Here is a 13,612-nt window from a genome sequence, read left to right as displayed (position 1 = left end):
TTACGTTTTGCAATATATTGAAATTTTTCCGACCTTCACCTGTATATTATAACATCAATAAATAAGAGCATAATATATGTCTGTATTGGTTCAATACGGAACGCAACTTTTAATTCCCAAGCCCTACCTGGAGGTGAAGCCCGAGTCCTCCCCGCTGTCTGGCACATTCCATATACCGTATTTTCGCGACCATAAGGCGCAACCTTTTTTTTTTTTTTTTTTTTTTAAATGTGCCGGGCGCCTTAAGAAACGGTGCGCCGTGTCTATTACCTGAATTACGGTAATGTCAGGTCGGCCACCATGAGAACGGTAAAGGGAGAAGGGGGCGGGTGAAGCCTTGAGTTGCGACGTGAATGAGACTCCACTGAGCTGTTGCGAAACAGATGATGAAAACTTTTAAGGATTTGCTTGATGTGTAAAGTGAAACAAAATACAATCAAACTAAGTTTTGCTCCTGCTCTATTTAAATAAGCACACTTGTGTGTGTGTGTTCTGCAGCGCGCGTGTGTTTTGCATGTCGGGAACCGAGGAAGCACCTGCCGTGGGTTTGCGGGGTCCGATCGCCGCATCCCCGCTGCAGATCCGGCTGAAATGCCGGTGCTCTTTCCCCCGGGAGCCCCTACTACAAGTCCATGTGGGTTCCTCCGGTCCCGGCCGGTCGGAACCGTCCACTTTCCCCGGTTAAAGCCGCGGTGATGGGCGCTGCTGCAGCCGACTTCCTGGTTCCCCAAGCGGGTCCGATCGACCTGGTTCCCGGCCGCTTTGCCAGCAGAGATTTCAGGGGTCTGTCCCAGGTCGGACCAGCTTTACACTCCGAGATTTGCAGCCAAATCTGTCGGTTACAAACCCGGTACCGGATCCCGACATGCGCGGGTGTGTGTTCGCGGCGCGACACACACAGATTCTCATGTATGTGGCGCTGGCCTGGCGCAGCTGATGGACAGAAACCCATAGATGGTGATTTTTAAAAGAAAAACTTTGCATAAGATGTTTCCAGCCGGAGTCATTATAAGGACGAATGAAAAGGGGGGGCTGGATGAAGGGATGATGATCAAGAAGCTGAGACAGGTCTGGAAATTCGGACTGGCGCAGCTGAATTAGCGGAGCGGAGCTCCTGTCGGATACAACCCGGTACCGGCTCCCCGACAGCGTGTGTGTGTGAGCGGGACCAGCGCGAGGGTCCCGGGACGTGGGACCCGGGACCAGAGCGGGGGGGGGGCGGACCGGGACCGGGACCCGGTCCAGCGCGAGTGAGCAGACGGGGAGCGGGACCCGGGACCGCCGCGGTCGGGATCCGCAGCACAACGGGGTATGAAAAGTTTATTTAGTCTTGTGCTTGCCTGCCACGCTGATGGACAGAAACTGCCGCCGATGGTGATTTTTAAAAGAAAAGCGTTGCCTAAACAGACTTTTCCAGCCAGAGTGAAATGAAAAGGGCTGGATGGATGAGGAGATGATCGGGTGGCTGAGACAGGTTTATGTGCAGCAACCCGGTGGTTTTTTTAAATTCTTTAATGCAGAAACAGAATATGAACCTTTGGAGGGTTTGATTGATGTGAAAAGTGAAATAAAATATCAAACTAAGTTTTGCTTCCGCTCTATTTTTAGCGCGTACGTGTGTTCTGCAGCGCGTGTGTGTGCAGCTCCGTCTCCGTAGACGGCGCCTTTTGGGTCGGTGCGCCATATGTGTGTTTTAAAACCAAAAATGACACACAAAACTGAGGGTGCGCCTTTCCACACAGTGCGCCATATGGCCGTGAAAATACGGTGTGTATATATATATATATATATATATATATATATATATATATATATATATATATATATATATATATATATATATATATATATGTGTATATGTGTATATATAGACACAGCAGGTCCTGTTGTCCCGCCACAAAGATTTTGCTGGCCTTAATGTTTCCGGTTTTATTTTGTTCATTATTGATAAATTTAGTGTTGATGTGTGTGTGACAGACGTGTGTATGGGGCGTTAATGAAAATACGGGACAAATCGCGTCCCGTATTAGTTCAATAAGGGACGCAACATTTTTTCTCAAATAAAGGACAATTCCGTATTTTACGGGACGGGTGGCAGCCCTAACTCACTCACTCACTCACTCATCTTCTCCCGCTTATCCGTTACCGGGTCGCGGGGGCAGCAGCCTCAGCAGGGATGCCCAGACTTCCCTCACCCCAGACACCTCCTCCAGCTCTTCCGGGGGGAGTCCGAGGCGTTCCCAGGCCAGCCGAGAGACATAGTCTCTCCAGCGTGTCCTGGGTCTTCCCCGGGGTCTCCTCCCGGTGGGACATGCCTGGAACACCTCCCTAGGGAGGCGTCCAGGAGGCATCCGGTACAGATGCCCAAGCCACCTCAGCTGACTCCTCTCAATGTGGAGGAGCAGCGGCTCGACTCCGAGCTCCTCCCGGGTGACCGAACTCCTCACCCTATCTCTAAGGGAGCGTCCAGCCACCCTGCGGAGGAAACTCATCTCGGCCGCTTGTATCCGCGATCTTGTCCTTTCGGTCACTACCCAAAGTTCATGACCATAGGTGAGGGTAGGGGCGTAGATTGACCGGTAAATCGAGAGCTTCGCCTTTCGACTCAGCTCCCTCTTCACCACGACGGTCCAGTACATCGACCGCATTACTGCGGACGCTGCACCGATCCGCCTGTCAATCTCACGCTCCATTGTTCCCTCACTCGTGAACAAGATCCCGAGATACTTGAACTCCTCCACCTGAGGCAGGACTTCTCCACCCACCCGGAGAAGGCATGCCACCCTTTTCCGGTCGAGAACCATGGCCTCGGTCTTGGAGGTGCTGATTCTCATCCCTGCCGCGTCGCACTCGGCCGCAAACCGCCCCAGCACATGCTGGAGGTCCCGGTCTGATGAAGCCAACAGGACAACATCATCTGCAAAAAGCAGAGATGAAATCCTGAGGTTCCCAAACCGGATCCCCTCCGGCCCCTGGCTGCGCCTAGAAATCCTGTCCATAAAAATTATGAACAGGACCGGTGACAAAGGGCAGCCCTGCCGGAGTCCAACATGCACCGGGAACAAGTCTGACTTACTGCCGGCAATGCGAACCAGACTCCTGCTTCGATCATACAGAGACCGGACAGCCCTTAGTAGAGGGCCCCGGACTCCATACTCACTCAGCACCCCCCACAGAATGGCACGAGGGACACGGTCAAATGCCTTCTCCAGATCCACAAAACACATGTAGACTGGTTGGGCAAATTCCCATGAACCCTCGAGCACCCTGCGGAGGGTATAGAGCTGGTCCAGTGTTCCACGACCGGGACGAAAACCGCATTGTTCCTCCTGAATCCGAGGTTCGACTATCGGCCGTAATCTCCTCTCCAGTACCCTGGCGTAGACTTTCCCCGGGAGGCTGAGAAGTGTGATCCCCCTGTAGTTGGAACACACTCTCCGGTCCCCCTTTTTAAACAGAGGGACCACCACCCCGGTTTGCCACCCCAGCGGTACTGTCCCCTTCCTCCATGCAATGTCGCACAGGCGTGTCAGCCAAGACAGCCCTACGACATCCAGAGACTTGAGGTACTCAGGGCGAATCTCATCCACCCCCGGTGCCCGGCCACCGAGGAGCTTACGAACCACCTCGGTGACCTCGGCTTGGGTGATGGATGAGCACGCCCCAGAGTCCACACTCTCTGCTTCCTCAGTGGAAGGCATGTCAGTCGGGTTAAGGAGATCCTCAAAGTATTCCTTCCACCGTCCGACAATGTCCCCAGTCGAGGTCAACAGCTCCCCACCAGCACCATAAATGGTGCCGGCAGAGTACTGCTTCCCCCTTCTGAGGCGTCGAACGGTCCTCCAGAATTTCCTCGAGGCCGACCGAAAGTCCTCCTCCATGGCCTCCCCGAACTCCTCCCAGACCCGAGTTTTTGCCTCCAAGACTGCCCGAGCCGCGGCCCGCTTGGCCTGCCGGTACCTATCTACTGCGTCAGGAGTCCCACCGGCCAACATAGCCCGGTAGGACTCCTTCTTCAGTCTGACGGCATCCTGTACTTCCGGTGTCCACCACCGGGTTCTAGGATTGCCGCCACGACAGGCACCGGAGACCTTGCGTCCGCAGCTTCGAGCCGCCGCGTTGACAATGGAGGCAGAGAACATGGTCCACTCGGACTCGATGTCCCCCGCCTCCCCCGGGATCCGAGAGAAGCTCTCCCGGAGGTGGGAGTTGAAGATGTCCCTGACAGAGGGCTCAGCCAGACGTTCCCAACAGACCCTCACAATCCGTTTGGGTCTGCCCGGTCTGTCCAACCTCCTCCTCCGCCAGCGCATCCAACTCACCACCAGGTGGTGATCAGTTGACAGCTCAGCCCCTCTCTTCACCCGAGTGTCCAAGACATGCGGCCGAAGGTCAGATGAAACGACAACAAAGTCGATCATTGACCTCCGGCCTAGGGTGTCCTGGTGCCACGTGCACTGATGGACACCCTTATGCCTGAACATGGTGTTCGTGATGGACAAACTGTGACTCGCACAGAAGTCCAACAACAAAACACCACTCGGGTTCAGATCGGGGAGGCCGTTCCTCCCAATCACGCCTCTCCAGGTATCACTGTCATTGCCCACGTGAGCGTTGAAGTCCCCCAGTAGAACAATGGAGTCCCCAGTTGGAGCACCATCAAGTACTCCTCCCAGGGACTCCAAGAAGGCCGGGTACTCCCCACTGCTGTTCGGCCCGTAGGCACAAACAACAGTGAGAGACCTATCCCCGACCCGAAGGCGCAGGGAAGCGACCCTCTCGTTCACCGGGGTGAACTCCAACACATGGCGGCTGAGCTGGGGGGCTATAACCAAGCCCACACCAGCCCGCCGCCTCTCACCCTGGGCAACTCCAGAGTAGTGGAGGGTCCAGCCCCCTTCAAGGAGCTGGGTTCCAGAGCCCAAGCTATGTGTGGAGGTGAGCCCGACTATCTCTAGCCGGTATCTCTCAACCTCACGCACAAGCTCCGGCTCCTTCCCCCCCAGCGAGGTGACATTCCATGTCCCCACTGTGAGGGTTGATGTCCAGGGATTGGGTCGCCGAGGCACCCCGCCACGACTGCTACCCAGCCCACAATGCACCGGCCTGCCATGGTCCTTCCTGCGGGTGGTGGGCCTACTGGAAGGCGGACCCGCGACGCCGTTTCGGGCTGAGCCCGGCCGGGTCCCACGGGCAAAGACCCGGCCACCAGGCGCTCGCCTACGAGCCCCGACCCCAGGCCTGGCTCCAGGGCGGGGCCCCGGTGACGCCGATCCGGGCGACGTAACGGTCCTTGATCTTTTGTTATCCATGGTAAGCTTTTTGAACCGCTCTTAGTCTGGCCCGTCACCCAGGACCTGTTTGCCATGGGAGTCCCTACCAGGGGCGAAAGTGCCCCCGACAACATAGCTCCTAGGATCACTCGGGCGCACAAACCCCTCCACCACAGTAAGGTGGCGGTTCAAGGAGGGGCAGCCCTAACTCTTATATGTATATTTTTATGGTACTGTGGACCTCTTCTCGAGATGTGTCTGAATTTAATTGAATTGAAATAAACAAACCCGTATTTAATTATTTTCTATTTAAACCATGGCTTATATTTTAACTGGGCTACAGTTATCTGTTGTTTTAAAGAAACAGAGAAACCAAGAAACAGGGAATAAAATTTCACAAGTAAGAAGTTGTTTCATACTATTTAACTGTTAAGAACGTGTTCATTGTGATGTATCTATGAAACTAACGTAAATGAAACTAGCTCATGTTAGGATAAGAAAAACAAAATGTGTTTTTGTTAGAAAAACATCAGTACCCGGGTGCCCGGGTCCTGGCGGGGCTCGCCGTGAAGCCTGGGGGGCTACCTGACAGTGTTGGACCCCCCGGGGAGGGAAACGGTGCTGGACCCCCCGGGGAGGGAAATGGTGCTGGACCCCCCCGGGGAGGGGGAAACGGTGCTGGACCCCCCGGGGAGAGAAACAGTGCTGGACCCCCCGGGGAGGGGGAAACGGTGCTCGGCCCCCCGGGGAGGGGGAAACGGTGCTGGACCCCCCCGGGGAGGGGGAAACGGTGCTGGACCCCCCGGGCAGAGAAACAGTGCTGGACCCCCCGGGGAGGGGGAAACGGTGCTCGGCCCCCGGGGAGGGGGAAACGGTGCTGGACCCCCCGGGGAGGGAAACGTGCTGGACCCCCCGGGGAGGGGGAAACGTGCTGGACCCCCCGGGGAGGGAAACGTGCTGGACCCCCCGGGGAGATAAACGGTGCTTGACCCCCCCGGGGAGAAAAACGGTGCTGGAACCCCCCGGGGAGGGAAAAGGTTATGTGAACTTAATGAAGTGGAAAGTGAATCACATTTTCTGTTATATTGCCCTCTGTATGATGAACTGAGAACTCCATTATTTACTGAAATGTCTGTTAAAAACCCAGAAATGTTCTGGTGCTCTGACAATGATAGAATGGACGGGTTGTTTAACTTCAATGGTTTTAAGTTGGCTCATTTTGTTTCTGAAGCCTGGATAAAGCGTCAGGATTGTTTATATGTTTAATTGGTACAGGGTCTCTCCGGTCCCCCCCTCCCTGTTGGGGGGTTCCCTCTCTCCGGTCCCGTCTCCGGTCCCCCCCGCGTCGGCGGCCGGGGCGGCGCTGTCTCTCCGGGCAGGCTGGCCTCTCGCCGGGTGGGGGTCGTTGGCCTGGGGGGTGAGGGCCTCCTGGCCGCATGTCCGGCCCATGCCGGGTGCACTCATAAATAAAATGCACTTTTTAAAATTAAGATTTCAAAAAGGAAAAAAATCATTTGAATTTGTACAGTAATGAAAATAATCCTTTCCTTAAGTATCCACTGCAGATATGTGACTGAGCTCCTTGGAGGTGAGACTCATGTCTCATGTTCTGTGGTGTTACCTGCTCTCCGCCACCTGGATCGCACCATGGAGGTCTCTGATGAGGACCCAGCCTACATGGTGAGGTTCAAGACTGCCTTCTCAAAGGATCTATCCCAGCGTCAAGCAACACTCCACCATGACTGGCTCAAGCTGGCTATAGTACTCGGCCCACGCTTCAAGGACTTAAAGGGGACCTATTCTGAAAAACAGGTTTTCTCTTGCTTTAACATATATAAAGTGGTCTCCCCTCAGCCTGCCAACTCAGAGAAGGAGGAAAGCAACCAAATTCTGCAGTGTCTGTACAGCCGCCCGGATGAGCCGTCCAGTGTGATGTGGATCTACGAGCCAATAAGATTCTGCTCCCGTCGTTACGTATGACGGGAGCGATGGTGAAACCACGCCCAAAACTAACTCCGCCGGCCGGAGCTTCCGCCATTTTTCCGTAGCGGTGTATCACGTCATTCAGGCAGCCAATCAGCACAGAGCCTCATCATCATAGCCCCGCCCACTCAGAATCACACATAGAGAATGCCGTTAGAGAATGGGAAGATAAAGACATGGCTCAGAGGCGGAATTTCTAATTTATTTAGCAAAAACAATCAAAAGTTTGTTTTTAAGACATTCAAGGCCTGTTTAAAATAGGTATTAGATGCAATAATAGGTCCACTTTAAAACGTCTACCCAAAGGAGAGCGCGAAGGGGTGTAGACCAGCCTTGAGACACTGCTGCAAACAGAATCCAAAAGTGCTACTCCAGAGCCGGAGGAGCCAGCAAAGTAGAAGAGACTCCTACTGTGTGTGTCAGACTCTGATTCTGATGATGATATAGGGCCTAGCAGTGCCTTGAGCCTCTACAGAGCAGAACCCACCATCAGCGAGACACACTGACCACTGCAGTGGTGGTCAACTCATGCAGGGGCCCATCCCAACTTCCAGAAAACTGCAGGAATGCTGAAATCCTAAATTCCTTTAAATCAATGGTAAAAACGAATTTGTTTACAACTGCCTTTGTAAACTATACTTCATTTATCTTTAAACAATGTTCATTTTGGTCCCAAATTGTAACTCTAGTTTAAAGGGGACCTATTATGAAAAACAAGTTTTTTCTTGTTTTAACATATATAAAGTGGTCTCCCCTCACCCTGCCAACACAGAGAAGATGAACCATGAAAATCTGCAGGGTCTGTACACCCCACCCGGCTGAATCTTCCAGTGTCATGTGACTTCTACGAGCTGTTCAGAATCAGCCGGCTGGAGCGTCCGCCATTGTTTAGAAGCGGTGACTGTTTTCACAGCGAGGGACAGTTTTTGCATCGACATTTACCCTCATAAAAGGATCAGTTCCCACATCGCAGACCCGGCAACTGCACACGAGTCACGGTAAGTGACGTTATGTTTTTTATGTTATTTATATTTGTCTACAAGTATGATCTTTGCATGGGCTAAGTATTTAGCTTAGCTCCGGAGCACCGGAGCCGCTCAGCGGACCGGACCGGTGAGTGGCCCCGGTGGCTCCAGTGTTCCCTAACGGAGTGTTAGGTAAAACCGGAGCTCCATTAGTAATACATTTTTCTTCTGTTCATGGTTTCAGATCTTCCAAGCACCTGAAGCTGTTCAACGACACCTTCAGAAGATGCACGGTCCTTCCTTGAACCAGCAATAGTGCATACATGTTATTTATATACAACTTATGTTCTTTTATTTTTTCAACAATAAAGTTGCCATTTGTGAAAATTCAGTGTTGTGATTTCTTTACAGTTAACATGATTCATTTGTCTTGTAACATAAATGAAATGATGAGGAATCAGAGTAAATAACTGGTGTACCTGTTTAGAATTCAATTCAATCTTCCTGTGTGAATTAGTGTGAAGACGAGGTGACCCGGATCCCTCTTCAGGTAACTAAAGGCTGATTTATGGTTCCGCGTTACACCAACGCAGGGTACGCGTTGATTTAACGCAGAACCGTAATTCAGGTTTAAGATCCGTTTCCACCATGTTACTGAATGAGAGCGTCCGACTATCGTGTCGTGCTGCGTGACATCGGACGCTCTTTGTCCACACTGAAACCGTTAAACTCGCGGCCAGTTAGGACAGTCCAATACAAAAAAAATAAAGCAATGGAATTTATCTTGTCGCCGAAGCTCCCTCGCATGGAACACGCTTTGTGTACGCTGGCCAGAGCGAGGCTTTGTTCCCTCCCCTGCTACACGTCATTCAAGCAGCCAATCAGCACAGAGCCTCATTATCATAGCCCCGCCCCCTCAGAATCCCTCATAGAGAAGGAGGTTAGAAGCGGTAAAACTAGACATGGCCCACAGGCTGGATTTCTGTTTTATGTAGAAAAAACAAGCTTTAGATTGTTTTTAAGACATCCAAGGCCTGTTTAAAATATACATTAAATGCCATAATAGGTCCCCTTTGAGTCTTTTCTTTATTCTGCCACTATTTTTTCATATTTTTATTCTGTAAAGCACCTTGAACTGATTTGATGCTAAAATGTGCTGTATAAATAAATTTGCCTTGCCTTAAGTGGATTTTTGGTTTGGACATTGGAAATCATACATGATGTCACTATTCCTGTCTTCCACTGCTTGATTGAAATGTCCCTGACTAAAGTTTACCATAAGAAGTTACCTGTTGGACCCCCCGTGGAGAAGACTGATGATTTTCCATTTGCAGATATTCTGGTCTGATTGCTGCAGTGTGCTTAGTCTATTCTTTTGAACGATAGTATAATGATTGAAAGGGTGGAAGGGATGAGGGAAAATATATTTTGACCTTATTAAATGAATCTCTGTCACACCAGTCATGCCCGCATGCTCATAACTCATGCTACATTTAAATCGTGCATACATACTCATATCTGCATACATCATTCACATATCTTCATATTTACATGTTATGTACATGCCAGATGAACACCACATTAGTCTATATGCACCCCATATAGTGTAGTGATCTGATATTTTTAGATGATAATCATACAGAAATTAACCAACATCAAGCTTCACACGGGGTCTTTGAAGAAATCCAGATCTGCAGAATAACGAGGACACATGTGGCCGCATCATGCAGTAAAAAAAATCTAATGCTTAAGTGTCTGCTCAGTTGCTTTTGACTCAATATTAAAATGTAGTGTTAAATAAAGGGAATTGTTCAACAGAATGATGGCAGTACAACACAGACTTCACTTATCTAGTGTGAGATTAATTAATCTTCTGAATTAGTTTGTCCTTATGAAAACTATCAGAATCAAGTCAGCTTGGAGAACTGCTGTTTTTCGCATGCTTATCACATGTTAACAGACGACAGGGCAGCACTTCCTGAGTTCTGTCACGGGGGGTCGGCTGTTCCACAACTGAACCATTGTTTGTTGGACCATCTGTTCAAAACCCCCAACAGAGTTCCTGTTTTTAGTTGACCCCTTGACCCTTTGTGTTTTTCAAGGATGTCTGTCTGTTTCTGCATACCACAGATTAGTTGCTCTTTAACTGAAAAGTCACATGTGTGACCTTTTTAACCATCCTCTGTTACCATGTATGTTTCTCCATCGGTTTCCTCCCATTGTCCATTCACTGATCCTTATATGGTAATTTCCTGTCACAGTTTTCTCAATAAAAAGCTTCATGCAAGGGGAGGGTCTTAGGGGAAGCATTTGCTGTCAGGGGCTTTGCCTCTGTCAGTGTGCTCTCCCGCTCCTGCAGGAGCGCCTTAAAGATCATTCTACAGTCTCTGTGTCTTTCCTAAGTTATGAATTTATGTTATGTTGATTTAGGGACCCAACACTAGTGTTAATCAGCTGAACGAAATACAGATGTCATGGTGTCATTTTAGATATATTGCAGGTCCAGAGGTAATTTAAATCCAGTACGAATAGTACATGTTGATAAACACCACATGAAAAACGCACTACTGTGTGTCTCTTTTCTAATATTCTGACACTGATGTCTTGTTGTGAGTTTGCAGTGAGCAGGAAACTGAGATCCAGCAGGCAAACAAATAACTTTTTTATTTAAATGATGGAACAATGGAACATAAATTGGAGAAAAATCAAATTTAAAACACATTTTTCAGTTGAAACTGAAAACAAAACAGCTCTCCAAGTAAAAGCTGCCCCTACTGATCACAGACAATTTTTTATCCAGTGTGAATACGCTGATGACGCCTAAGATCACCTTGTTGGGTAAAAGCTGCCCCACACTGATCACATCTGTAAGGCTTAAATCCAGTGTGAATACGCTGATGACGCCTTAGATTACCTTGTTCGGTAAAAGCTGCACCACACTGATCACATCTGTAAGGCTTAAATCCAGTGTGAATACGCTGATGATTCCTTAGATTACCTGACTTGGTAAAAGCTGCCCCACACTGATCACATCTGTAAGGCTTATCCCCAGTGTGAATACGCAGATGACTCCTTAGATTACCTTGTTGGGTAAAAGCTGCCCCACACTGATCACATCTGTAAGGCTTATCTCCAGTGTGAATATGCTGATGACTCCTTAGATCACCTTGTTGGGTAAAAGCTGCCCCACACTGATCACATCTGTAAGGCTTATCTCCAGTGTGAATACGCTGATGACTCCTTAGACTACCTTGTCTGGTAAAAGCTGCCCCACACTGATCACATCTGTAAGGCTTATCCCCAGTGTGAATACTCTGATGACTCCTCAGACTACCTTGTTGGGTAAAAGCTGCCCCACACTGATCACATCTGTAAGGCTTATCCCCAGTGTGAATACGCTGATGACGCCTTAGATTACCTTGGTGGGTAAAAGCTGCCCCACACTGATCACATCTGTAAGCCTTAAATCCAGTGTGGATACGCTGATGACTCCTTAGATGACCTTGTTGGGTAAAAGCTGCCCCACACTGATCACATTTGTACAGCTTTTCTCCAGTGTGGATACGCTGATGACTCCTTAGATGACCTTGTTGGGTAAAAGCTGCCCCACACTGATCACATTTGTACGGCTTTTCTCCAGTGTGGATACGCTGATGACTCCTTAGATGACCTTGTTCGGTAAAAGATGTCCCACACTGATCACAGGTGTACAGCTTCTCTTCAGTATGAATCCTCTTTCGGACCTTCAGACCTGTTGAAGTGGTGAGGATTTTATCCCTCCTATTTTTTCTCTCTTTGGCTTTATGTTTCTGTAAGGAAAGAGAAAAAGACTTAGATCCTGTTGTTGGTTGACCTTACAAATCCTATTTCAGTTCAAATCAAGTGCTGTCTGTCATGATCGCAGTGAAACAATGAAGAGTTTTATGTATGCGTGCTATGTTAAGCAGAAAATTCTGTTATGTACAAAAGACCTGGCAAAAAAGTTTGTGAACCACTGCAGCACCACTAGGACACGGCCTGAAAACTGGGCTGTCTTAAGTGTCACATCCTTTGTTCAGGGCTTGTGGAGTAACTCAGTGAACCCAGCATGGATAATTTGTACCTTTGGAACTTTCATTTATTGAGGTGAAGTTTATTTGGTTTTGTCTGATTTGAAGCCAATTTAAGGTGTTTCATGTTCATTTAAAATGATATGTTCATTGTCACTACTACTGATGAGCCTAAGTTATTATTGTTAATTCCTTGACCGTTAAAAGTATTGTGTTGCATTCAATACATTAACATAAGAATAAAGTTATTAATCTCCAAATGGAAATGTTTATTCAGAAGTTCTCTCATACATGAATAAAAATACATTCGAATTTGAATCCCATTCACTAATGCCCTGCCTACAGTCTACATCTATATTATATATTCAGACGTAGTCAAGTTTAAAAGTCTCTTGGGAAGGTCACATGTTTATGTTTTCTGCTGCTCAGTTCAAAGCTACTGACAATGAAGAGGATCTAAGATGGCGGAGTGAGTGGCAGCATTTTTGCAGGCTCCGTTAAGAGGCACTAATTAGTGAAAATATATATATTTTTTGGCAACAACCCAAACTTTTTCACTTGGACATCGTTAATCACTTAAATTTACCAAACAAAAGCACACTTCTTCAAGCTTTCTCTTTGGACACTTGAGGTATAATCCCTGATGTTTGAGAGCTAGCAAGATTTGAAAGTGGCACCTCCTCTAAGCCCCGCCCCCTCCTCCCCTTCCCGTCAGCGCTCCATCCAAAGCCCCGCCCCTACAAACTTTGGGGAACGCGCATTTGCAGGAGTCGAGTTTTCCAGGACATTTTCGACAGCACATTTTCAACAAAACTACCCCATGTCTCATTCACCTGTAAGCGAGGCCGGTTTTAGGGGGGGGCAGGGGTGGGCTGTGCCCACCCAAACGTGCGTCCTGCTCACCCCATCAAAGTTATGGGGATCCTTTATTTTTTTATAAATATAAAAAAAATTATCACAGAATATCTGTACCATTTCTGATTGGGTTGGCACTGCGCATCATTTTTAGACACAACAATGAACGCATACCGCAAAAGTTGTGTCTCGGCGGAGGGACCCGACGTCCCAGCAAAATGAGCACAGAGAAGTTCAGAACAGCAGACAGAGCACACATTGAAGGCTGATTTATGGTTCCGCGTTACACCAACGCAGAATGGTGCGCGTCGCCGCGTAGCCCTACGGCGTAGCCGTGGCAACAGAGCCTGCACAGCACCGCAGCGCACCGCTACCGGCGCTCTCCCCCCTCGCCGGGATGGAGACGCCTCCATCCCCACGGACACCCATACTGGTTCCGAGCCGGAGCTGCTGCGGCGCTTCAGTGCGGCTGCTCGTGTCCAGACCC

At 49.3% G+C, this 13,612-nt stretch overlaps 1 protein-coding gene across 1 annotated transcript; it reads right to left on the bottom strand.

The window, feature by feature from the left end:
• Positions 1-10,883: 10,883 nt before the first annotated feature.
• Positions 10,884-13,273, bottom strand: LOC133422532 (zinc finger protein 239-like). The gene is made up of 2 exons (XM_061712556.1): positions 13,243-13,273; positions 10,884-12,020 (listed from the first exon to the last, which is right to left on the bottom strand). The coding sequence occupies exons 1-2, from the start codon at positions 13,271-13,273 to the stop codon at positions 11,014-11,016; spliced, it is 1,038 nt and encodes a 345-aa protein (XP_061568540.1). The 3' UTR covers positions 10,884-11,013.
• Positions 13,274-13,612: the final 339 nt, after the last annotated feature.

This window comes from Cololabis saira, chromosome 21 (assembly GCF_033807715.1).
Source record: "Cololabis saira isolate AMF1-May2022 chromosome 21, fColSai1.1, whole genome shotgun sequence".
NCBI classification, from domain to species: Eukaryota; Metazoa; Chordata; class Actinopteri; order Beloniformes; family Belonidae; genus Cololabis; species Cololabis saira.
This window is presented reverse-complemented; position numbering and strand designations above follow the sequence as displayed.